The sequence below is a fragment of the Myotis davidii genome, unplaced genomic scaffold (genome assembly GCF_000327345.1).
Source record: "Myotis davidii unplaced genomic scaffold, ASM32734v1 scaffold444, whole genome shotgun sequence".
NCBI classification, from domain to species: domain Eukaryota; kingdom Metazoa; phylum Chordata; class Mammalia; order Chiroptera; family Vespertilionidae; genus Myotis; species Myotis davidii.
The window spans coordinates 916300-943651 of record NW_006294767.1 but is presented as its reverse complement, the minus strand read 5'-3'; the positions used below and the strand labels follow the sequence as shown (position 1 = coordinate 943651).

The window sequence follows — 27352 nt, the reverse complement described above, 5'->3', positions numbered from 1 at the left end:
CTTGGTATAATTACAATCACCCATTAAAAAGTCTTTCTGGGCCCCAATCAGACACGTCTGACCATGCTGCCCTTCTTAAACCTTTTGTTGTCCCACCCCCTCAGGATAAGGTGCAGACTTTAACATCATCTTCAAGACCCTTAATAGCTTCTGCCCCATTTCTTGACATTCTCTGTGAACTCAAAATCCAAGTCATACTAAATTAGCTCCAACTTTGCACACACCGTTCCCTATTCCTGAAATACCCTATTCCTTACTTTTGCCTGGTTAACATCAACCATCCTTTAGGACTGAGGTGTATGATGTAGCCAGGCTTTCTTGACCCACCCCCAAATCTGGGTTAACTGTCCTTCTATGTGGGTTTCTTTATTTCCTCAATCACAGCCTTTTTGTACCACAAAATTATTGCCAATTTACTTATCTGAATTCCCCAATCGACCTGAGGGCAGGAAATAGCAAACAAATTCCCTCTTGCCTCTCAATGCCTAGCTTAGAGCTTAGGGCACAGTCAATATGCATTAAGTAAGTCTGATCTGTAAATGAATACACAGATCTGAGCCACTCTCTCTAACTCTCCTGAGCCTGGTACTGGGAGGCACAGCCCACTTGAATGAAAGCAAACTCTTTGTGATTCTTTTTTTCTTCTTCTTCTTCTTCTTTTTTTTTTTTTTACTACCACTAAAAATATCCTCACCCAAGGAATTTTTTAGAGAGAGTGGAAGGGAGAGGGAGAGACAGAGAGAAACATCGATATGAGACACATCATCAATTGATTGCTTCCTGTGAACCTGCAACTGAGGTATGTGCCCTTGACCAAAATTGACAGGTTGACACTATCCACTGAGCCCAACCAGCTAGGGCCCCTTTGTGATTCTTTAGCATGACTGCTTTCCTGTGGCTATTTTGACATTTTCAGCAGTTGATTAACTAAAGTCAAACAATGTTTTCCCCTTTTCACATAACTTTCTAATGGAAATTCTGAGTTTAATGGTATTGTGTTTTTGTACTTAAAATCATTACTTCAAATTTCTGTAGACTCCTAAAATGCCTTCTGATCATCAAAGAATATAGTTTAAATTTTAAGTGTCATTTAAGACAGTGCATTTCAAACTTTTCTGTACATGAGAAATCACCTGGGGATCTTGCTAAAACTGCAGATTTTGATTCAGTAGATCTGAGATTCTGTATTTCTAATGAGCTCCCAGATAATGCTGATACGGCTGGTCCAGTTTGAGTACCAAGGTCCTAAGGTATTCAATTGTATGAAAACTGGCAAGGTGCTAAGTAGCAACCCTATATTAACAAAAACACATGTATTATCCAGTCCACCCAAGACTGTGCTGTGGAAGAACCTGTTTATATACATACATGTGCAAACACACAGAAATACAGTGTTTTTAAGTTCATATGACAAGTAAGAAGAGACCAAAATAAACAAAGCGGTGTCTATGGGGACAGGTGAACTGCCACCTGACAGGAAGCCCAAGGGAGCTGTATCTGTCTCAGCAAGGAGGAACTACGACCAAAGATGTGGACTGTGGGCAAGTATGCCCAAGTATGTAACTGGCAAGTGGCAAACAGAATAGAATAAAACCAAATAGGTACAAGTAAAAAGATTCAGGAACCAGATAGTAGAAACATGCAAATTCCTTATCTACAGAAGTTTACAATATCTAAAACTGTTAAAATAATATAGTATATACACATCCATGCTAGATGGAAAGTTAATTCATGAGTGCAAATTCATGGGGTACATCTTTCATATAATAGAACCTAGTAAATTTTTCAAATAGTTAATAGTCTAAATATATGTTAAGTACAAGGTGAGGAAAAACAATAATAGGTCTGAATTTGAATGACACTTAGCCCCATTTCAGTGGGATCAGCTGCTATGTTTAACCATTTATCAAAGATGAGGCTCTTTTGGGGTGCTAGAGGACATACTATGTTATGTGCTGCAGTGCCCACCAGTTTTCACGAGTCATCACACATTCCTTGTATCAAATAATCATCAAATATATTCTGATTACTCCCACATATCAAAACTAGAGCACACAGCCAACACCTGCCCTCCTCTCCATTAGAAACAAATTCATTTTGTACCATGAAGTAAAACAGTTGATTGCCTGACAACTGTTATGATAAATATTAGGTTATTATATGATATTAGGTTACTTTTTTCTAAGCAAGACAGATTATCTATATTATTTTCCTCATTCAATAGTACACATACTTACGAGAGTGCATATTTATAGATATTACATAAAATACCTCATTCCCAATTGCTTTAATTTTTTCCAAAGCATCAAGAAACCATTTTTCTGCTGTTTTCCATCTAAAATAGAAGGAAAAAAGATTGCAGGTTATTCAAAGTTAGAAAACTTAATAAACATTTTAAGAAAAATTTGATTCTCTTTTTAGTAACATAAAAATGAAATGAGGTAAACCTCTGTAAATAGTACATTACAATGTACTATTTGCAATAGCAATTGTAATAGATGATGAATTTATGGCATTAATATCACTGGAGTTCAAGATGTTAGGAGATACAGTCAATTCTCATTATTCTGTGTTCTCTAGTCACCATGCACACTGTTAGTGCAATCAGAACCACTGCTCCCAGTGGAAATACAGGGCTTAGGTTCCCAAACCTCTGCTCACATTTTTTACCAAACGTTCAACCTATAACCTGTTTTATATATGCTTGTGCTTAGTGATGCCTAATTTAACATATATTGTTGCTTCATTAACACTGAACTGAAGGCACTGTAACTTATGCCTTCACAAAGTTTATCTAACAAATGTATTTTCTGCAAGGCACAACACAACACAGCCTTCTTGTGCTTAGGAACACTAGACAGATTTCAGCACTACACTTGGGGGCCATTTTAAACAGTGAAATTACCAACAAAAAGCACAAAAACGTGTCACAAAATTGAATGTAAAAAAGAACACTTGTTTCAGTAGGAAAGTGGAAATAAGAAGGCAAAACATCATTTGTTTGACCTTAGCTGGGAAAACGCACATGTCCGCACAATGTGAAAGCACCTTGATTGACTTTGGGGGTAAAAATGAGTTGACTGTATATTAAAATATTATTATACATTATTTTTAAATCTCCAAACTTTCTTTTATAATAGATAACCCAATTTTTAGAATACACACACGCCACAACAAACCATTACAGAAGTACTAATTTACTGTTTAAAATTCATGTATAATTTAATGCAAAGGGCTATACATATTTTTCTCTTTGAGAATGACATTGAACTACTTATTCTATAAATGTTCAAGGCTACAGTTAATGCCTCAATTGACCAGTAAACTCAGGTTAGGCCATCCTAGTTTAATTTTGGGGTTAACTGGAAGCTAAACAGAAAACATTTTCATTCCGAAGTTGTAGAGAATGTTTCTCAAATGCATGACTCCAACTCCTAATCAACAAGGAGATAGATGACTGAGGAATCTGCAGTGCCCAGGCCATCCTGCAGGGGTCAAGTGAGTTGACAGCGACAACAGTCCAATCTCGGAACTTAGGAGCTTGTAATAGCCCACATTAAAGGGGACCAAACTGGAGGTTTAGCATTTTTAAAGAAATCCAAGATAACACTTTCTATTTCTTTTTTTTTTAACTGTACATCCCCTTCTCCTAAAGAATACACTTTTAAAAATCTACTGAAGGGTCACTCTGAGCAGTTAAACTCTAGTGATTGAGGTTTTATTACACTAATAAAAAAAGGAAACAGAAGGCTTTTGGCCTTTCAGTACTTACTCTCCATTTTGAAATGCAACCACGCCAACTTCATGCATAACAAAAGGATCTTCTGGTGCAATGCTTAGAGCCTGGCCAAAGAATCTTTCAGCCAATTTTGAGTTATTGGTTAATCCATATTCTAATCCAATATAGAGCATTGGCAAATGACACCTAAAAATATTGGAAATTTTCATATATTCAACACCAAAAACAATAATACAGTAGAAATTAATTTATTGGCTTCAAATCCTGTCTGCAAAATAACTTAAATATAGGCAAAAACAGAGCATTTACTCTTTTCTAAAACTTCGTTTACTAACACTTAAAGAATGTCAAATGGACTTTTAGTCTAATCAGCTGCCACTTCTGGAACCTTTCAGCAACCTAGCCTTTATATCTCATTATTCAACAGTAAACCCCCAAAATCCTCTAAAGCAGAAAAACAGGCCTACGCTGACTATTTTCCTACACTATGCTAATGTCATGGCCCTAGTCTAGACTGTCCTCCTTGTTCTCCTTTATGGACTCAGTACCATGTATCCTTCATGACTGTGTTAAAGTTCTGCTTCCCTTCATGAAGCTGCTTCTGACTTTCTAACTGAAATGGCTCTTCCTGTGTAGATTCCAATATACCAGTTATTATCAGTTTCACTGCAAAGAGTTCTGAATTATGTCATGTCTAGTCCATTTTCATGTTCTCTGAGATAGTTTTACACACAAAGTACAGTGATTACATTAAAGCAGAGAAAACATACTTTTTCTTTGCAGATGGATCTAAGAATGTCAATAATACTGACTGAAAGGTTGGTATGTGCTTTGGTTCAAATCTAGAATCATGACTCAAGAATCTATGTTCTACAGAAAGGTCAGGAAGAATGCTTTAAAAGTTTTTACCTGGAGGATGTATTTCTGAAATGGCAGAATACAATCTACTTCTCCATGAAAGTAACAAAAGCATTGCCAAAAATCATCAAAATAAACTTTTTCAGAACTCTGGAAGTTAACCAAAGGCTTACAACAATGTGAGGAGTGTTTATTCTAGAGAAACAGCTGAGTCTCAGCAAGAACAACGGATTGTATGATGTTTTAACTTGTTCCTTTCCTGTCTCCCTTTTCTCAGCTCCACACTAGCCTAGAACATCAGCAGCCCCTGGAGGAAAATGAGCTTAGAGATCCTGATATGTGCCACAGAGAACTGTCACTAATTAGTCACCCATCTGTCAGCTCCCTGGAAAACCCCCATTCATAGCTTGATTTTCTTTGACCTGACTCATAGCCAACTCAGTGAGATAAGCTCTCTCCTAGGGCAGTTGTTGAAAACAATCAGTGGTAACTGTTTAATATTAACCTGAGGCAGCCATACCAGTTGAGGCAAACAAGAGGCTGGCCAAAAACTTAAAAGGAAATCGGGGAATGAGATGTCTGTAAGGGAACACACAGAGATGTGTGTCAGATTTGTAGCCAGTCAGTCAGAAGTATCATTGGCCTGGGACTTGTGATTGGCACCTGAAGTGGGGAGGGGCAGTCTTGTAGGACTAAGCCCTTACTTATCCTGTGAGGTCTGCACTAACTCTGGATAGTCAGTTTGAGAAATGAATTGACTTGGAGGTTCCAGTTGGTGTCTGGAGAATCAGAGAATTGGTTGTTGGTGTTGGAAAGAACCCTAGTTGTTATTAATCCAAACAAAATTATTTTAAAATGTTACTTATAGTCCCCAAGATAATCACATGCACACAAAAATTCCTCAAAATTATAAGAAAACAGGGAATTAAAATGGTACATTACAAAATATCTAACACAAAAGAAGGCAATACTGGCAAACAGAAGAACAAAGAAGACAAAAGACATAAAAAACAGAGCAAAATGGAAAATAAACCCCATCTTATCAGTAATTATATTATGCATAAATATATAAAACTCCACCAAAAGACAAGAAACCAGAATAGATAATAAAACCACAGTCCAACTATATGTTGTTCACAAGAGACAACTTCATTTATTTGAAAAATATGTTTATCTTTAATGACCCAAGATTTTGCAAGACACACTGATATACCCTGAACTGGGTATATCAGCATTTTAGCAGTGCTGCTGCCAAGCCGGTGGATGCTTGCTGGAGACACTATTCCCCAGGTGGGGCCAATTCCAACCAACCGCACAGGGAGCCTCAGTGCCCTATGTCCATGGAAACCAGTCTAGCACAGGGATGGAGCTCTAAAGAGCCTGTATGAATGTCTCCAACAGGTATTTCCCATCAAAAACAACCATGAGTGCCCTCCACACCCAAAGCCCATGCCCAGCTTCCCTTCTTCCTCCTCAGCCACCACACAGAAGAAACAGAGTGACCATAAAATGACAAAAGTAACTGCCCTTGCCCTAGCCAGTTTGGCCCAGTGGACAGAGCGTTGGCCTGCGGACTGAAGGGTCCTGAGTTCGATTCTGATCAAGGGCATGTACCTCATGGTTGTAGGCTCCTCCCTGGCCCAGGCCCTGGTCAGGACTCATGCAGGAGGCAACCAATCGCTGTGTTTTTTTTCACATCGATATTTCTCTCTGTCTTTCCCTCTCTCTTCCACTCTCTCTAAAAATCAATGGAAAAATATCCTCGGGTGAGGATTAAACAAAAAAGTGAATGTCCTTTATTGGGGAAGATAAGAGGGTAAAGGGTAGCAAGGTGGCTGTGGAAAATGAGGGTGTCATGCTTGCCAGAGGGCTGGGTGCAACCCTACCCCAGAGGTACCCTCTGTTGTAGTGGGGCCACTGCTGCTGGGGCACAGAAAAAGGCAGGGCTGCGAGGGTGCTTCCTCTTCTAGAGCTGCCCAAGGTTTGGGTCAAAAGGGGATGCAGCCCAGAAAGGCTCTATCACCCCAGGAGGCGGTCACATCCACTACCACAGACAGTGCTACCTGCATCCTGATGTGGTGCCAGGGATGTGAGCCCACACACCTCCCTTCCCAGCCTGCAGGACTGTCAGAGGTCTAGGCTGAGAAGAACGCCAGGGAAGACCAAGGCAGTGGGGGGACAAGAAAATTCTCCAAACTTGGCATCAAAACAGAGCAAGTTCAAAGAAACAAAACCTTGATTTATACAGCAGCTGCTCCTGGCCAGCTCACGACAGTAGACCTTCACCCACTTAGAGTTGGCACAGTAAAAAGTTGGGCAAAGCTGAGGCATGGCCACTCTCAGGGCAGTGCAGAGAACTCAGAAAAGTGAGTTTACAGGATACAGGAGACAACAGCAGAGCTAAAGCCCTGCTGCTCACTGACACATGCTCCACTAGCCCCACATGCCCTGGGCCTTGACTCCACACCGCTTGTAGGAGCAGCTCTTTCAGGCTGAGTCCTGGCAGGGGAGAAAGTTCCCAGGCAGGTCTCTGGGAAGGGAAGTCTAAAAGGGGTTCCAGAAGGAACATGTGAGTGTCCTCTGAAGGCCCCTGACTGAGTTCTTCAGGGGAGATGGAGAGGAGACCACCCAACCCCCATGGCAGGCTGCAATCACTGTGCTCCCCTGTCCCTTTCAAGATGGGGAAGGAACCAGTACTGGGGGGCCTAGGTAAGGCACCCTGACTCTGAACAACTGTGTTCGGCAGGAGTGGGCGTCCTCAGGCCCTCAGTCGCTGTGTCTGGATATAGGAGAGGATATCCTCCTTGGACAGCTTGTCTGGGTCCTGGGGTTTCTGGGAGTCACATACACAGATGCCATCTCCCCACTCCCAGAGGCGCCGGCCATAGTGGCAGATGTGAAATGGGGCAATGGCATCTGCAGGGAGCTCACAGGTAGAGGCCTTGGTTTTCTTGTAGAAGAACTTCCTCTTAAAGCTTCTGCTGAATCCCATAGTCCATGGCTCAGTCACTGTCCTAACAATGTAGAGACCAGTGGGGACAAGGTGTAGCTGAGCTTCGGTTTGCCACTGGAGCCCTTAATGATCTTCGTCTCCAACCTGCTAAAAATCTTCTCCATTTCCTCCAGCCTATATACCTCCTTCATCCTGATGGCATTCATGTCAGGCCAACTAGGCTTAGAAACAGTTCACAAATTTCTCAGCGAGTTGAATCCACTGGTTAAAGTGTTGCTCCCGCACATCACTGCCATTCAGCACGAGGACATCGAGGATGTGGATTGCACTAATCTTCCACTGGGCCTTCCCCTCCCCTTTCAGCTCATGGACAATCTCCACAGCGAGCAAAGTGTCCCAGGGTAGCTCTGTCTTCAGGTCCTGCTTGACCCAGCAGTCTGATTGGCGGCCATCCCATGTGTAGATCTGTGACCTCCCCAGGCCGAGGAGGAATTTCTGCTCACTGCCAGACACCATGCAGCAGTAGTTGAGCACTGGGCGGATCTTCTCCAAGGTTTTGGAGGTGAGCAGCATGGGCTTAGAGCTGAAGATGTCGATCTCAGTGCCCTGTATTAAGTCAAAGAACTTAGATTTTGGGTCTGAGGAAGTAGGAGCAATTCAAGCCTGGTCTGGGAACCCCCAAAGACGAAGGCACTGTTTCTAGGCCTCTGCCTGCCGAGGCTCAGGGTCACGTCTTGAACAAAGGCATAGATTTTGGCCAGAACTTTGATCTGCAGACTACAGTGACTCTCACTGGACCGTATCATGTAGTCAGTAAATTCATGGTCTCCCTTGATCACCTCCAAGGGAACCACAAGGTCGACATCAGAATCAGTGTTCTGCAGCTGGTTGAGTTTAATACTGACTGAGAAGAGGTAATCCTGTCATCTATGCCCACCTTCAGGCCCTTGCACACCACATACCTCTCTGAGTTGGTAGGACGGCTGGTAATGGGCTTAAAGAGACATACTCATTCAAATGAACAGCACAGTAGGTAGATGAGCCCCATGCTGAATGGTGTGAACAGGTCAAAGGTTTTACAGATGAAGTGGCCTCCTGTCCAGACACAGAAAGTGCCATGAGGAACTGACAGAGCAGCAGCTGCTTGCTGAGGATCTCTTGTAGGTCCTCCTGTCCCACCACAGAGAAAACCCCATCGGCCATCAAAAAGTGGACACCCTTGCGATCTGTTATCCAGGACAAAATTCCTAAAAGCAGTGATGTTCTCTGGATGAGTGATGTCTCCATCAATCCCACCCTCGCCATAGTAAGGTTCAAAGAGTTCCCTGGAAGCTGAGTAGAAGGCCTCCAGCTTAAAGTCGTTCGGGCCCTGCAGAGCCATTCCAAAGCCCTTTGCGTGCCACTTCTTCCTCCACAGCACATACTCTGAGAAGCCAACTGGGCCTGCACAGATGTCAGCACAGTACAGAAGCTCAAAATCTATGCCTTTGTTCCAGGTCCTTCACCAGTGGTTTCCCACAAGAGTCCCTCGGATTTGTAAAAATGTGACCAAATACAAAATCCATATTGGCCATCTTCCTTGCGCCCTGTTTAGGAAGAAGACTCCTTGGATCATCTCATAGGGATTGGCCCGGGTCTGAGCTTGCTGCATCTCCTCCCCATCCAGGAAATCAAACACACTCTTACTCTGCAGCGCATTGTGAAGCATGTCTTCCCCACAAAACTCTGTTTCATCTTCAATAACCATCTTTCTCTTTCCCACAACCATCCAATCACTCATTTCCTCAGTGTCAGGAATTTCAGTGGTACATTCTGGAAACCATGACACCTGCTCATAGGCGCTAGGCTCTGGCTCATCTTGCCAGTCCAGATTCAACCTCTGGTCAAAGCCTTGCAATGTCAGACCCAAGCCTTTCTGATTAGAGGCCTCAACAATGTCCTTCCTACGCTGACTGTATTTACCCAATCCTTCACTTTCCCTGAAGCCCATTTGGCTTCTGGGAGATGCTGCTATACATGGAACAGCAGGAAAAAGTTCCCCCCACAAAAGAGTCTGCTTTGAATGCATCACCAAGAGAGCTGCGTTGCTTCCCCCTTGGTGTCACTGTCAGGCTTGTAGTAGACACGTTTGCTGCATGATTGACAGAGAAGGGAAGTTCATCCTCGGATGTAGAGCTGAGGTTCAGGCTAAGCTCTGCAATTCTTTTCTCCTGTCTTTTGATAGGGACAGTGCATTCTGGATCATTTATCCCCTTCATTGTTGACTGAGGGAAAAGGGCAAGCTGCCAGGGAACGGGAAGGGGAGGGGTCAGGCAATTGTTGCCACTGCCACTACCAGGTCTGGCCCTGCTGCTGCCAAGAGACAAACTTTAGATTCAAAGACACAACAGGTTGAAAGCAAAAAGATGGAAAAAGATACAACATGCAAACAGTAACGAAGGAGAGCTGATGTGCCTAGACCAGGGGTGGGCAAACTTTTTGACTCGAGGGCCACAATGGATTCTTAAACTGGACGGAGGGCCGGAACAAAAGCATGGATGGAGTGTTTGTGTGAACTAATATAAATTCAAAGTAAACATCATTACATAAAAGGGTACTGTCTTTTTTTTTTTTTTTTTTTTTTAGTTTTATTCATTTCAAACGGGCTGGATCCGGCCCGCAGGCCGTAGTTTGCCCACAGCTGGCCTAGACTAATATCAAAGCACACTTATGACAAAATTTATTACTAGAGACAGTGCATGACCCAATATACATGTAGCAAAACCTGCCCGAATTAGAGCGGAAAATAGACAATTCAAAAATAATAGTTGGAGACTTCAGTACCTCACTTGCAATGATGGCAGACAATCAACATGGAAATCAAAGATGTGAACAACACCATAATCCAATTAGACCTAAGGGACAGCTACAGAATATTGCACCCTACAAGAGGAGAATTCTTAAGTGCACCTGGATCAGTCTCTAGAATAGACCATGTCAGATCATAAAACAAGCCTCAATAAATTTAAAAGGATTGAAATCACAGAAAGTATGTTCTCCTACCACAATGGAATTAAATTAGAAATCATAACAAGGATATTTGGGAAATTCAAAAATATGTGGAAATTAAACAACACACTCTTAAATAACTAATGGCTCAAAAAAGAAATCATAAAGGACATTTTAAAATATTTACATAATTTCATTTACCCAGACACAGGGCAAATTAAGAGAATGCAACGCTATTTTGACAGGGAAGTAAAATAAAGTAATGCTTATCTTGAGAAGCTGATTTGAAAATTTAATTAAAGTTTGCCTAGATTGGGGAACATTAAAAGTACTAATCAGATCATTAGTTATCACTGGTTTTTATTCTTAGCTAGCAACTAACAACTCATAATAACTAGTCTTGGTTTTAGAGAACCCAGAATAGAAAAAAAATACATAAATAGCAGACCCTAGCATGTGCTGATGAGAAAGAACTCATAGTAAATTATTGAGATTTTTTTTTTTCTGACAACTTAACAGATTGACAGACTAAGGGTATATGCAGACACTGGAGCCACACTTCAGCAAAGCACTGGAAGAGGTTTCACACATCTTAGTCGACAGGATGGAGAAACCTGGATCACTTAGAGGATCAATAACCAACTGAACAATTTTAATCTGGAGGATTATTTCTAGTTATAAGTGTTATGGACAGAATGTATGTATCCCTCCCGAAATTAATATGTTAAGACCAAACAACCCAACATGACTGTATTTGTTAAATAAGATCATCAGATCATAATGCTGGGACCTTTATAAAATGAAAAGACACCAAAGCTCTGTCTCCACTCTTATCTGCACCTGGGCGTTACACTTTCCAGACTCCAGAACTGTGAGAAAATGAATTTCTGTTAAGTCACCCAATCTGCGATATTTTGTTATGGCAGCCTAAGCAAACTAATATAGTTAGGGAGCTATCTCCTTTATAATGTTTTTATGGATGACTAGTTAGATTTAAAAGTCATATATCAAATTTAATATAACTAAAAAAAAAAAATAACTTGAGGATCATAAATAATTTTGATGCAAACTGGGTACCAAAAGGAGTCTGATAGTCTGAAAAGGTAAATCTAATCTAACAAGATGAAATTCAAAACAGATAAATATGTGATCCTGCTCCTGAGTACAAACAAACAAATTAAAGTAGCTAACTTTTATCAAGGTTCTTTCTACATGGCAGACACTGTCCTAAGTCTTTAACTGGTATTATCTCAATTACTCCTCACTGTAAGCCTACGAGTGAGTATTGCTGTTATTCCTATTTTTCAAGAGGGTAAATAACTTGCCAAATCCCCAAACAGTCTGATTCCAGCCCAGACCTCTGAACAGAGATGGAGGCAGAGAACAGCGAACACAGAAAGAACACTGCAAGGTGTAACTAATTTTGAGTCCAAAAAGAGTCAACAGGAGTAAATAGTAATACTTTACTCTCCAAAGTAACACATTCTTAGGGTACACTTACATTAACTTATTATATTAGTGATCCTAATCTCATGTAAAATAAAATATATTTAATGTTGATTTCAATCTAGAACATTGGGAAATATAGTCCTATACTACCATTAAGCCACATCAAATACCTTTTAGACATAAACAGAATATAAATAATTTTGCTTATGAATAATTTCATTCTCGAATGAGCATGTGAAAGAGAGCTTCCTTCCTCATTTGTTCCCTAGCCCAGCGGTTCTCAACCTGTGGGTCGCGACCCCTTTGGGGGTCGAACGACCCTTTCATAGGGGTCGCCTAAGACCATCGGAAAACAAATATATAATTACATATTGTTTTGTGATTAATCACTATGCTTTAATTACGTTCAATATGTAACAATGAAAATACATCCTGCATATCAGATATTTACATTACGATTCATAACAGTAGCAAAATTAGAGTTATGAAGTAGCAAGGAAAATAATTTTATGGTTGGGGGTCACCACAACATGAGGAACTGTATTAAAGGGTCACGGCATTAGGAAGGTTGAGAACCACTGCCTTAGCCTAATTTCCTAGTTCCCTTTTGTACTGGTTAAGATAAAACTGCAAGGCAAAATCACTACACCAGCTTCTTCCTCCCTTCATTTCCATAGTTATTATATAATCACAAGCCTTAGCTAGATGCAAGGAAGATATTTTCTTTAGTTTACCAACCAAATGACAGTGATAATAATAATAGAAATTTCATTTTGTTAGCAAAAAATCTTCTCATGCAGTTTGATCAATTTGCTCTGCCATACCCTTTCATCAGCTGTGCTGCTGTGAAGTAAGCAGCCATTGCTTGATCATGTTCACTTTCAACTGCAAATGAATGTCCATATGCTATCCACGCAGGCCCATAGGTCTTCTCAAGTGTCGTAGCTTTACTAAAATAAGAAACTTCATAAAATTAATATAATATTTATTCTTAAATTGTCAATTTTATGTAAGCTGATGGTTTCAAGGACATTCAAATTAAATAAATGAGCTGTCAATACATGAAACACTAATGTAACATTTGTGTTAATTTATTTGAAACTAGAGGCCCGGTGCATGAGATTTGTGCACTCGGGGGAGGGGGAGTACCTCAGCCCAGCCTGTGCCCTCTCACAGTCCGGGAGCCCTCAGGGGATGTCCAACTGATGGCTTAGGCCCGCTCCCAGACATCCTTAACACACTGCCATGGAAACAGGAGAGGCTCGCCACTACACTCGCCAGCCGTGAGCCCTGCTTCTGGGCTTCTGGCTGAGCGGTGCTCTCCCTGTGGGAGTGCACTGACCACCAGGGGGTAGCTCCTGTGTTGAGCATCTGCCCCTTGGTGGTCAGTGCACGTCATAGCGACCAGTCGTTCGGCTGTTCTGTCGATTTGCATATTACCTTTTTATTATATAGGATAAAAAAATATTTACTAGACCAAGCAAAATTTTAAGAAATTTCAGGAGAGTTCCACACTTTTTAGGTACTATAGTTGAACCCATTAGCATTCTGTATAGAATTTATAAATATTACTTAATCCAGGAGCTTCATTTCACAACCGAGTAGGCAAATGGTGGTAGTAGCAACCATTTAGGGCCTGTTTTGTGCCAGGCAATATGATAGATGCCTTATATGCATCATCTAATCCTAATAACTTGCACGATAAATTATTATTTATATTTTAAAGACAAGTATACTGAGGCTGGAAGACTGACATCCTACAGAAGGTGCTGGGAGATTCACCGTGGTTCCATGAACAGGACTATATAGTCTTAAACAGTCAGTCTTCAATCAGTGGCCCATTGGTGACCCAAAACAGGAAATAAAACAAACATTACAAGACATGGAAAATATAAAGGGTGAGATTCACATTTCCTAAGGTTTTATTTTCTAAGTTTTCTTTCACCCAAATGTTCCCTGTTTCATGTAGAGTCCATCACTGAAGAAGCACAGCAATTCAAAGAAGCATAGCTCAAAGAACAATTATAACACACATCATCTTCTTACTCCAGGAAAGAGCACAAGCAAGGTTTTCTAAAATACTTTACACAACTAACCAGAGAACTCTCCCTATTTTCTTCCTAGAGCAGGATCCTTTCAAGTCAACTTATTAATTTTCCCAACAATCCTGGGATACAAGTATTATATCATTTTAATTTTTACAAAAAAATAGAGGAATTAACTTTCCCAAGGGACTGTGGCTAGTAAGTGATAGAACTTGGATGAGCATTCAAGTCAGTGTCCAAAGTTCACATGTTTTCTCTTAGATCCATTTTCTATTTTGTTTACATGGAGGAAATCACAAATATCCTTCTATTTTTAATCTTTAGTAATTAATTTTTCACAAACAGACATTTTCCTGTAATTGAATAATTGAATAATACTGGTTAAGTAGCTTGATTGGGCTGCATGGAGTTCCTTAAACTAAAACCACAGCAGATCCTTATATAAGCCAGTTCACTATGCCAAGAATTCTGTATTATAGTCACTTTTACTGATCCTAATCTCATGTAAAGTTTTATGTAACTTCACAACTAATTAACAAAAGACGTTCTAAAAGTAAGCAGTTAATAGTGTCTCTGTAAATGAAAAACAGAACCTTTCAAACTATTTTATAATGTTCTCTACTATTTCACATTTCTCATTTATAAATAAAAACATAAATATGTTACAAGTTCCTTGAGAACAAGGTCTACACCACTGATTACTTTTGTCTCCCTCATGACATCATATAAAAGCAAGGTACATAACTAATGCAACTGAACTAAATCTGCCAAAGAAAACATTTTTTCTTTTACACTACTTTTAAAATACTTTCTACTTATTGCATTAAAGCAGATGAGCAAAAAAATATCTCTACAGGTTCATTACAGAGTGAGGAAGACAATAAATTCGTACCTGAGATATCTTCTGGCATGTTCATTCTTATGACCAACCATGAGATAATAGCATCCCACTGCAAACCAAGAAACCTACAAAGTTCAAAATTTACCATGACCAAAGATCTGAACTTTGAATTAAAAATATCTAGCAACTTAGGCCAGAGGGTGGATTAGGTGTTCCATCCCATATTCTAGTTCAAGTTAGAAGAGAACCAAATCTCCACAGCCCTTCCTCAAGAGGCCTTCAATCACTTCCCTGAAGCACTGAACACAAGAGGAGGCTACTGAACACTTCCTATTTCAAACCCACTCTCTGAGTCCTGACCTCTCACCTGCACTATGAATCTTCCCTAACTCTGGTTCCATATTGCTAGCTGACATCTCTTGCACTAGTTTTGCCTCTTTATAAATTATTTTCACACTGGTCTAGGTTGTAAACTGAGACTTGGGCCCTGATTCTTGACTTTTGTCTTTAAGGACACAGTTTCTGATTCCACTTTCAATTTCTAGGTCTTAGTTCTGATCCAGGGCAGTTTGGAAGACACGCTGATTCAAATCAGTGCACAATCCAGTAAGGTACCTTATGTATGCAACATGAGAAAGCTACCAAGCATTTACTAGCATTACTTATGAGAGGTGGGAGTGTGATTTTGACTTTTAATATTTTATTTTTCTGTATGTTGAGTATTTTTAATAATAATCATATACTGTATAATTTCTATAATAAAAAAAGATCTTTGTTTTAAGTTATGTTTCAATACACTAAAAAAAAATACCTTCATGGATTGAGAAAGTTAATGCTGCTTCTATTATCATAAGCATTAGGAGATTCTGCTCCAACACTTCAAAATAAAACATATTTGGTTACATTTAAATATAAGCTGTCTAAATACTAGTTAAGCATTTTCTTTAAATTCAAGTAAGAAAAAACACTGTAAGAAAAAATTGTTTATATTTACTTACAGGGTTGCTAGGATATAAATCCACCAATTTATGAGAAAGATAGAAAAGTTCTACATTAGGAAAAAAAAGAAAATAATTATTCATATCAAATGAATTTTAAGACATGACTTTCCCCCAGTCATAACTCTTCACAATCATATAAATGTTGTTCTCACAGCAATGATTTCATTCTTTTTTTTTCTTTTTAGAATCAAAATTAATTTACCCAATAAAATACAAAAACTTCAAGGGTAGGATACTATGGCTCTTTTATCCAAACCCCCATCCCTAGACACAATTCTTTACCTGGTGCCCGACCCATAAGTAGGCACTGAGCACTTGCTGAGTGACTTGAAAATTAGAATGACACATGGTAAAGCACTTCATGGTCCTTAAGAGGTGATTTCAAAGCACCTTACCTATCTTAACAACTCATGTCTCTTACTCCAGGGGCCTATGATGGACCATCTTAATCACCCACAACCAGTTTGGTTGACCAAACTTTCAAGTTTATGATTTCCTCCTGAATAATATGTGAGTCCCTGGCATGTCACGATGGTGTTTCCTACATGCAGCCTCGGATTCATGAGACCAGAGCAGCTGGAGCACCTGCATCTCCAACAAGCTGCCAGGAGATGTGATGCTGTCGGTCACAGACCACACTGAAGCGGCAGGGATCTGGAGTTAAGAGTGGCTGGCTCTTTCTTTTGACAGGACTCATTATTCAGCTTAAAAGATTTAAAGGTGAATGCAGTCCAAACACAACTAAATGTTTCTAAATGTTAAGATATGAAAAACCCAAGCAAAAAAATCTGCCTGCTTCCAACTTCTAAAAAGTTACTGACTTTTGCCGTATCAGTTTGCTTAAGAATTTTACAGAAAAAAGAAAAAAAAGGCAGAACTGCCACTTAACACTTAAACCACAAATTACTTTTGAGACAAGGGAGCAGGAAGCAGGGATAAAGAAATAGAGTGTTCTGTTGAGATAACAGAATACACCATTGGTTGCTTTGATAAGCATTTCTTCTTCCAGTTGTTACTTTTATTATAGAACTTCATTATGTTATGACCTATGACTTCAACTATCCAGGACTTATAAGACAGAATTTCAAGAGTTAACAGAAAAATTCTTACCATTTGCTTTATTCAGCTCCACAAGTGTCCCTATATGTACAGGTAAACAATTTGCATGGAAAGGATCTTTTTCCATTACTCTGAAAGTTAAAGTAACACATTACTAACCCAGAAACAGTATAATACTCATAATTAGTTATGATTAAGTAGTCATTATAGCATTATGTACAATATTGTGGATTATAATAATTCTTTTACTTTCTTAACACATTATTAGGTTATAAGTGAAAAGGAAAATTCCAATTTGGAAGGAATAAAAATAAATATCGCATACATTTACTTTAAATCAACAGAACTGTAACATTAAATAAGTAGTCCAATTATTTACAATGTGAAATAAAAATAGATAAAAATAGATAAAAAACAATGTGAAATATAAAATAGATCACAAGTATTTATCAATTAAAATTTTTGTGAATTCAAGGATTTATGCAACCCTAAAGATCCACTAAAATGGTACATGTGATTTAGAAAAGAACAAGTTTGAACTATGTACACTGGAAAACTTGTAAGATGGTTGGCTAGTCAGTGAGCCTGACTGAACACTAGTACCTATTGGATTTTATTAGTCTTTAACAAAGAAGTGATTTTATAAAACTAGTTCCAGAATGGTATTTTCAAACTTGCAGACTATCAAAGACTGAAACGAGGGACATTTATACCCCACAGTTAATGGAATAACCCTCTTTCGTATTCTACAAAGTAATAAAGGCAACTTAATTACCATCAATTAGTTCAAGATTACTTAGAAAGCATGCCCCATGCATATCTTAGATGAAATGTTCTACAGAAAAATAAGCGAATATACTTACACAGAAGTAAGCTTGTAGCACATTTTAAAATCACAGTTATAATAATGTCTTTCAGCTAAAGATACTACCACATCCAGATTCTCTTGCAAACCATCTACAGACTCGGGGATGATAGTTTCACTCGGTTTGTTATACTGAAACAGAGGAAGGTAAACGTAAACTCAGTGAGCTATACCAAGTCAAAAGGCAGATTCAATTTGACCCAAGTGTTTAAAGGATTTACATAAGGACACATGTGAGCCTCTGGAAACATTTTTAACTTCAAGACTCATCAGTACTCCTCCCAATGAGTTTAATTTTATTCTCAATTTTATCACAGAATTCCATGATAGGAAGTATTTTACAAAGTAGAAGTTCAGGATGCATACGAAAAAAATCCTCATTTTCATGCAACATCATTCCATTTATCTGATAGCTCAATCTTTTTTTAAAAAAAATATATTTTATTGATTTTTTACAGAGAGGAAGGGAGAGGGATAGAGAGTTAGAAACATCGATGAGAGAGAAACATCAATCAGCTGCCTCCTGCACACCTCCTACTGGGGATGTGCCCGCAACCAAGGTACATGCCCTTGACCTGAATCGAACCTGGGACCTTTCAGTCCACAGGCTGACGGTCTATCCACTGAGCCAAACCAGTTAGGCAGTGGTTCTCAACCTTCTGGCCCTTTAAATACAGTTCCTCATGTTGTGACCAACCATAAAATTATTTTCATTGCTACTTCATAACTGTAATATTGCTACTGTTATGAATCGTAATGTAAATATCTGATAAGCAGGATGGTCTTAGGCGACCCCTGTGAAAGGGTTGTTTGACCGCCAAAGGGGTCGCGACCCATAGGTTGAGAACCACTGAGTTAGGGTGCTAGTTCAATCTTTTAGTGTAAGGAGTACCTGGGAGGAAGACATATTTTTGGAAGTTTTTTAAGAAATCATATATTTTAAATAATCTAAATCTATTCTTGCAAATGTGCTAGATTAATAAAAATTTCTAAAAATGTAACTAGTAAAAGAATAGAGGCCAAATTGAATGAAAGAAATAAGATACTTGCATAATGCAAATACTAACTTTGTGTTTTCACTTACCTTTTTTAATTTGTTCTCAAATAGAAAACGTAGCAATTCCTGTTCTTCAGTACAGAGCTTATTAAGAGGTAGTGATTCAAGAAGTTCTTTTTCTTAAAAACATTGAGAAAAAATAATGTCATCACAATATTTATGGGGGGGCTGAGTCAGCAACGAAAAATATTTATCTATAGTTCTTGGTCAAAATAATCAAACTTAAAAAAGAAAATAACAAGATCAACGTGTACTAGAGAAACCTAAGACAGTGGTTCAGGCCCAGGTGATGAGGACTATCTGGTGGGTTATGCTACCACCAGGCCATTTCCCAGCCTCAGCACACTGCACTTTGTGTGGATAATTCTCTGTTGTGTTGGCCATCCTATGCACACAGGATATTTAGCACGATCTCTGGCCTCTGACCACTAGCAATCAGCAGCAACCTCCTCCCTCCCTCCCCATGCCCAAGTTATGTCAATCAAAAATGTCTCCAGATCCTGCTCAATGTCCCCTAGGAGGCAAAAATCACCCTGTTTGAGAACCACTGCACTAGGCTAAAATAAGTTTGAATCTCATTAATGTAAGAACCCCATTTTCTCTCTGTTTCCCTTGCTTATCCAGCTCACATCACTGCCGATGCTCTAGGTCAGTAATTTTCAACCTTTTTTATCTCATGGCACATACAATCTAATTACTAAAATTCTGTGGCACACCAAAAAATATATTTTTTTGCCGATCTGATCAAAAAAATAGGTTAAGTTTTGATTCATTACACCAAATGGCTATTGTGTTTGCCGGCTGTTGTCATTTTCTTATTTGACAATCTAAGGGAGAAGAGGACTAAATAGGTATTACTTTAGAATTTTTCTTGTGGCACACTGGTTGAAAATCACTGCTCTAGGCCAATGGTTCTGGGCCCTTATTGTACCTTAGGATCATCTGGAAGCCTTAAACCATGCCACAGCCTCCCCACCAGAGATTCTGATCCAACTGGTCTGGAGTTGGGAACTGTGCACTGAGGTTTTTAAAGCTCCTCGGGGATTTAAAATGCAGTCAGGTTGAGAGCCATGCAATCAGATACTGAAATCTTGTTTATATTACCTCAAATCACTTCTCAAAAATATGGTCTCATCACATCACAATCCCTCAAGATTCTGACTGCAACAGGAACTGCCCAGTATTGTATTCTGTAATGCACTTCATATTTGAAGACATTAAGGAAGTTAATAGGTCTGTTTAAATCTAAATCTGTACATAGCCTGCTGTTGACTCACAGATTTCAGGGGAAAAACACACACAAAAAGAATATCAATTGTGCTAAACATACAAACACCTGAGTTTCCAAACCTTCTTGGGCTGTCAACATGTGGTGTGATGTCAAAAGATCAAATGCTTCGAAACAATAGACATCGAGCTTCAAAGCTTCTTTATAGCTATAGGTAGCCAGGGTTCGGTTATCTAGAGCGTCATAGATTTTCCCTCGTAAAAGACAAATAGAACTCTTTATCTGTTGGAAAAATACGATAAGTCACATACTAAGCCAATACTTTTAAACTTAATTTATCAAAAATGTTATATAATCTGAAGGCCCAGGGCTTTTTTTTTTTTTAATCTAAAAGGATTTTTCCATCCCACTGTCAGACATCGTATAAACAGAAACATAAAGGCAAATGAAACTTCTCTAATCCATCTTCCCTAGGTTCTCCTCACTTCAGCATTTCTTTATAGTGAACCTGTCACTGCTACTTTTTTCATTACCTGTTTTTCTCAAATAGAGTAAGGATTTGAGACAGCAAACAGCACCGATATACTGAATCAAACTTTAACAGTTTAATAGGTAGATCTCAATGAAAGGATGTTAGTAACTATTAGAAAACTGGCAGCAATGTAGCATAGTGGTTAGGAGCATGGCTTTCTGGAACTGAACAAACCTGAGTTCAAATTCCAGTTCTGATACTTAGTGACCTTGGACAAGTGATATAACCTCTCTTAGCCTCAGTTTCCTTTTCTCATCTAAAGGGCTCTGTGAGGAGTAGAGGTGATAGTCTCTGTAGAGCTAGAACATGGTAAGTGCTTACATGGTAGTTACCTCACTATCATCATCACCAAGAGAATGTAAAAATCTGATTGATGTTCCAGACTCTGAATGTCAAGAAACACACAACTGAGCTTAAAGGTTAAAACTGGTACAGGGCTGCAGAACATTCATCATAAAATCAAAATTTAAAAAACACTGGTGGACCTTATGAGAGAATCTTAGACCTATGCAGTATCCAATAAGTTATTTTTAAAAAAGTATTTTAATAATACATTACAAATAAATCATGTATTTCTTAGCAGATAAGTTAATGGATGAGAAGTCCAAAGATGATAATAATACCAAGCTCCCTCACCAATGCATTTCTCAGCAGAAAAATGAATGTGCACTTCTTACTACATAAAATAGACAAACAATACAAAAGAGAGAGAAACACCTAAAAATGTATAGTATTAATACATTTTTGAGGCGACTTACAAGTTCCTTATTAACAGTTATAAAAAAATAACTGGAAAAATGGGGGAAGTGATGGGTAACGGCTACACAGTCCAGGGTTTCTTTCTACAATTGATTGTGGTGAGGGTTGTACAGCTCTGTGAATATAGTAAAAGCCAAGCAACCGTACATTTTAAATGAATGAATTACATGGCATGTGGATTATTTATCGAGAAAGCTGTTAAAAAAAAAAAAGGAGTAACAGTCCAGATTAGTAATCTGAATATGGATGTCACCTATTATTATATAACCTCTGCTAGCAAGGAATTTGCAATTTCATGCAAATAGAAAGTATACAAACTGAAATACACAGTATCCTATATAATAAAAGCATAATGTGCTAAGGCCACTCAACCCCTCGCTATGACGTGAACTGACTACAAGGGGGCAGACAGTCAACCAGTCGACCAATTGCTATGATGTGCACTGATCACCAGGGGGCAGACACTCCAACTGGTAGGTTAGCTTGCTCCTGGGGTCCAGCTGATTGGGACTGAGAAAGACGGGCAGGACATGCCTTGGAGCCCTCCTGTGGTTCCTTCCCAGCTGGCCAACCTCCCACGTCCCTCCCTGGACCCGATCATGCACTGGTGGGGTCCCTTGGCCTGGCCTGTGACTTCTTGCAACCTGGGACCCCTCGGAGGATGTTAGAGAGCCAGTTTTGGCCCAATCCCACAGGCCAGGCCGAGGGACCCCAGTGGGCATGAATTCGTGCACCGGGCCTCTAGTCATAAATAAAACACCAAAGTTTCTTGGGAGTAGGTACAAACACTGTTGAAACTCAGTAAGGGTAAGACTATGCCACCTATGGGGAGTAGTTTAAGGCATCAAACGGAAGGAAGATCTCAAGTCAGCTTAGTTCAGATTCAAGCATCTGAGAACATGATTATTACTGCTTCCAACATGGCTCAAAAAGGTCTCGAAATCGTTTTGAATTTCAGTGGGCAAATTAGTAGGCAACCAATATGCTTGCTAATTCTTACTGATGTTACTGAAGCATGCTTAGTATAGTATTACTTACTGAGGACTGTGACATTTCCCAGTCATTGGGGGTGTCTTTCAGGCCACTTTCATCCTTTAAATACTTCTCAAATAATCGTTTGTTGATAGGCTCCTCCATATCAAGAATATCAAGAGCCTGCTGATGCTCTTTCGCAGCATACTATGTAGAAAACAGAAATAACGTTCATCAGCCATGACTTCAAACACTAAATATAGACACAAGTACTATAGATTTCATGGACTTTTTTTCAAAAGAGACTATGGGAGAGAAACATCGATCAGCTGCCTCTCCTATCGGCCCTGACCGAGATTGAATCTGCAAATTAGGTATGTGCCCTGACTGGGAATCGAACTCACAACCTTTTGGTGTATGGGATGACACTCCAACGAACTGAACCACCTGACCAGGACACACTGACCAGGGGGCAGATGCTCCATGCAGGAGTTGCCCCCTGGTGGTCAGTGTGCTCCCACAGGGGGAGCCGGGCTCACAGCTGGCAAGTGCAGTGGCAGTGACGAGAGCCTCTCCCACCTCTGCAGCAGTGCTAAGGATGTCCGACTGCCAGCTTAGGCCCGCTCCCTGGCTTCCTGAGGCAGTTGAGAGGGTGCAGGCAGGGCTGAGGGACCGCCCCCCCCCCCCATGAGTGCATAAATTTCATGTGCTAGACCTCTGGTAGATTTTAAAAGGTTAATGAATATTATACCCATTCATTACTTAAATTGAAAAGTGTCTAGCCCAACCAGTGTGCTCAGTGGTTGAGAACTGACCCATGAACCAGGAGGTCACGGTTCAATTCCTGGTCAGTGCACATGCCTGGGTTTCAGGCAAGAGGCAGCCAATTGATGATGCTCTCTCATCATTGATGCCTCTATCTCCCCCTCCCTCTCCCTTCCCCTCTGAAATCAATAAAAACATATTAAAAAAAACTTTAATGTCTCAAGTAGAATTTTCTTCATGCATGCAGAGAATCAATATTTTATAGCAAGCAATATTAAAGAAAAGAACATTTCCTCACAAAATACTAATCTGCGAAACTCTATCATTAGAATTCTTACACATATGTGAGGAATGCATAACATTCACATAATTTAACTTTTACCAAATAAAAAGGAAACTGAGAGGATACTTACATGACATCTAGCTGCAAGGTAGCGGCAAGATTCATACAACTAGAAAAGAAATTAATCTATTAAAATAGTGGTCAAGATACTGTGCATCTTCACTCTAAAAGAAAACTGTGAGGATGAAATAAAGCTATTTTCATAATTTCTCCTTTTACTCTTGTAGAGAGAAAAAAAATCCAGCCTTTTTTAACCCACACGCACCATAAACCTACTGTTTACTAGGTACTGAAGAGTCAAAAAGGAGCGAGGGCCTGCCCTCTGGGAGGTTACAGCAGGGGAGACACAAACATAGCAGTTTCTTTCACAAACAGAAAGAGGGCATAAAAAGTACTTGACACTTGAGGAAGAAAACATCTGCAGGGGAGAAGGTAAGTGAGGAGTTACTCAGCATTCTAGGCACTGAGTCTGAATAATCGCCACTAGTACAAGATGGTACAAGTATTCAGCGCGTGTTACATGTACTGATGATGGTAGGAGGTTAGAAGTAGACTGGTGAGAAATTATAAAGGTGTCTATTCATGCATCTGATCTTATCCTGTAGGAAATGGGAAATCACTGAACGATATTGTCAGTGGCACCATCAGATCTGTGTTTCAGGAAGACCACCCCTGTGAGAGTTTAAAAAATGAACTAGAGTTGGAAGGTGGGGAGTGGGAAAGATGTTACTGGAGAAAAGAGACAAGAGAAGAGACGAAAACAACAAAACAGACAAATTAAAGGCCTGACATGTATGAGTGGTAACAAGGTAGAAAGGACTATCCATAATTTCAGAGCTATTTTAGAAAACAGAATTTTCAAAACTTGGTGACTAGAGGTGGGAAGGAAAAACAAAGTGACTGAGATTAGGAATAGCAAAATTAAATCCTTTTAAATAATTTTCACATAAAACAAACATCTATGATACTAAGTTAAGGATACTATTCTTTAAAAGCTTTGAAAAGTTTTAACATTCATACAATCACTTACTTTATCTAGTTTTCGTGACCGAAGTGCATGAGCTGCTCTATGATATTGTGCTGTCAGGTAAAGACACTGAGCCAACCAATAAATGTCCTGGGGTTCCTCTGGAGGGAAAAATTACATAATTGGGTCAGAGGTACAAGGTAAAATAGAAAGATTTTTAAAGATAAAGGAATTTTTTAAAAATAGGATTTGTCACTTACCATGAGAGAGTGAAGCTACTTTATCAGCCCAAAATAGAGCACTTTGATACTGTTGCTGTATAAGAAAAAAGTGATAATTTCCCTGTTATTTCAACTTTTAAACAAATATCTAATATTATTAGAATGTGATTTTTTTTTACATGTAGTAGGAGTCTATCAATTATATCTTTATCTTATATCTCAGCTAGGTAAGTTTTAGTTCAATGGTATAATTAAAAAAATTATTGTAAGATCATTATATATACAGGTCAACAAGGCAGTGTTTAAAAATAAACTTATACACTGCAAAAATGTATCAGCAGGTACTAGCATAAAAACAGAGATATAGATCAATGGACTAGAATAGAGAGCCCAGAAATAAATCCTCACTTACTAGTATATGGTCAATTCATCTATGAAAAAGGAGGCAAGGATATACAATGGGGTAAACATGGTCTCCTCAATAAGTGATACTAGGAAAAATGAAGACACATGCCAAAAAAAAAAAAAAAGAGAGAGAGAGAGAGACATCAGACCACACGAAAAAATAAACTCAAAATAGATTAAAGACTTAAATTTAAGAGCTAGAACTATAAAACTTCTAGAAGAAAACATAGGCAGTAAACTCTGACATCACTCTTAGCAACGTCTTTTTAGATATATCTTGGGCAAGGGCGACAAAAGGAAAAAATAAACAAAATTCAACTACATCAAAATAAAGTTTTTTCAGTGAAGGAAACCATAAACAAAATGAAAAGACGACCTATTAAATGGGAAAAAGTATTCACAAGTGATACATCTGATGAGGTGTTAATATCCAAAATAATACAAGGAACTCATACAACTTAACACCCAAAACACAAACAATCCATTAAAAAATGGGAAGAAAACTTGAATAAACATTTCTCCAAAGAGGACATACAGATGCCCAATACACATGAAAAGCTGCTTAATGTCACTAGTCACCATGGAGATGCAAATTAAAATAAAAATGAGATATCACCTCACACCTGTCAGAAAGGATATCATCAATAAATCAACAAATAAGTGCTGGTGAGAATGTGGATAAGAAGAGAACCCTTGTACACTGTTGGTGGGATTACAAATTGGTGCAGCCACTATGAAAAACAATATGGAGTTTCCATTAAAAATGAAAAACAGAACTACCTTATGACCCAGCAATGCTGCTTCTGCCAAGCCCTGGCTATTTATCCAAAAAAAACCAAAACACTAATTCAAAAAGTTACGTGCACCCCTATGATCATTTCAGGATACTCACAACAGCCAAGATATGGAAGTAACCTAGTGGACATCAGTAGATGAGCGCACAAAGAAGATATGGTGTATGTGTGTGGTGGGGGGCAGGGGTGGGGTGGGGGGCCGGGGACATCCCAAAAAATGTATGCACACTCTTTGAATAATTATAAATGCAGTGTTTATTAAAATACATTTCATTTTCAAAACTGAGCTATCAGCTGCTCAAGTGTGTGTCCATTTCTTGGGACACCCTATGTATATAACATTACTCAGCAGTAAAAAAAAAAGATTGAAATCTTGCCATTTGCAACAATATGTATGGACCTACCTAGAAGGTAAGTAAAATAAGTCAGAGAAAGGCAAATATCGTATGGTTTTACTCATAAATGTAATCTAAAAAAAAAACAAAACCCCAAAACAGAAAGAGACCCTTAGATATAGAGAACAAGCTGATAGTTGTCAAAGGAGGGGAGTGAGAGGATGGGAAAGAATAGTTTTAAAAACAGAACAAAATTATGAGCAGGTATCTTAAAACAGTAGGACATTTAAGTGATTATTTTGCAGCAGCTAGTCACTAGCGGTGGTTCTCAATTTCTCTACAACCCTTGTCTCAGTCCTCCGGGATTCAAATCAGGAGCTCAGCTGCCCAAGTGGGAGGAGGAATGCTGCCAGGTAGATGGTTACAAATCTGCTCAATGTTAAGGGCGGGACCCAGGCCTGTCTCACTCCGCACAGCAGGAAAGTGCTCGCGAGCATGTGCACAGCTCACTGGCTCGCGGTAACCAAACGGCGCCCTGCGCAGTCCTGCGGGCACCGGGCAGCAGCGTCTCAGACCCAACCTGGACGTCTCACACTGAACATGCTTTCCCTCCCTCCCGTGGCTTCCAATCTGTGGGGAGAGCGTGCATTTTACTAAAACTTAAGTGACATCCTAGAATCTAGGACCTAGATTATTAAACTGATGCTGCAGATTCTGGAGACGCTTCTGTCCGTAAGCGCCGCCGGCTGCTCACTGCAGGGCGGTGCAGGGAACACAGATGTAGTTTCCGGCGCTGATTTGAGGCCACGGGCTTGTCGGTATCTTAATTTCGCTTAAATTCGGCCCCATGAGAATGACAACTTCTCCCACATTTTCTATTAGCTAGCGAAATTCAAAGGCCACCCAGCAGCTTTCCTCCTAAAATAATGCTTCAATTTCCACTCGGCAGCAAGTCAGCATTGAGCACCTACTGTGTGCCCAGGAGTCAGGCGGCGGCCGGCGGGGCCTCGGGTGCGGGTAAGGCTCCCCCTGCGTTTAGGGGGCTTTCTTCCATTTTCCGGGTCCCTCGTCCTCCCGGCTGCAGAGACAGCCCAAGCCCGGCCAAGCCCTGCACCACCGAACCCCAGACCGCAGTTCCCCCGGAGGAAAAGGGCCGCGGCGGGCTCCCCTCACGAG

The 27352-nt window shown here is 39.6% G+C and overlaps 1 protein-coding gene and 1 pseudogene across 1 annotated transcript in view; both read right to left on the bottom strand.

The window, feature by feature from the left end:
• Nucleotides 1–27352, bottom strand: part of CDC16 (cell division cycle 16) — an 88277-nt gene that overhangs the window by 9040 nt on the left and 51885 nt on the right. Inside the window, exons 5-17 of the mRNA XM_015567560.1 lie at nucleotides 24682–24763; nucleotides 24485–24582; nucleotides 23525–23563; nucleotides 22413–22553; nucleotides 20206–20365; nucleotides 18883–18974; nucleotides 17797–17930; nucleotides 16985–17064; nucleotides 15872–15921; nucleotides 14925–14998; nucleotides 12812–12937; nucleotides 3773–3925; nucleotides 2272–2335 (exon numbers count right to left, since the gene is read on the bottom strand). Coding sequence (XP_015423046.1) covers nucleotides 2272–2335; nucleotides 3773–3925; nucleotides 12812–12937; nucleotides 14925–14998; nucleotides 15872–15921; nucleotides 16985–17064; nucleotides 17797–17930; nucleotides 18883–18974; nucleotides 20206–20365; nucleotides 22413–22553; nucleotides 23525–23563; nucleotides 24485–24582; nucleotides 24682–24763 — 1293 coding nt within the window. The remainder of the gene's footprint in view (nucleotides 1–2271; nucleotides 2336–3772; nucleotides 3926–12811; nucleotides 12938–14924; nucleotides 14999–15871; nucleotides 15922–16984; nucleotides 17065–17796; nucleotides 17931–18882; nucleotides 18975–20205; nucleotides 20366–22412; nucleotides 22554–23524; nucleotides 23564–24484; nucleotides 24583–24681; nucleotides 24764–27352) is intronic.
• Nucleotides 6368–10023, bottom strand: LOC102762091 (annotated as a pseudogene).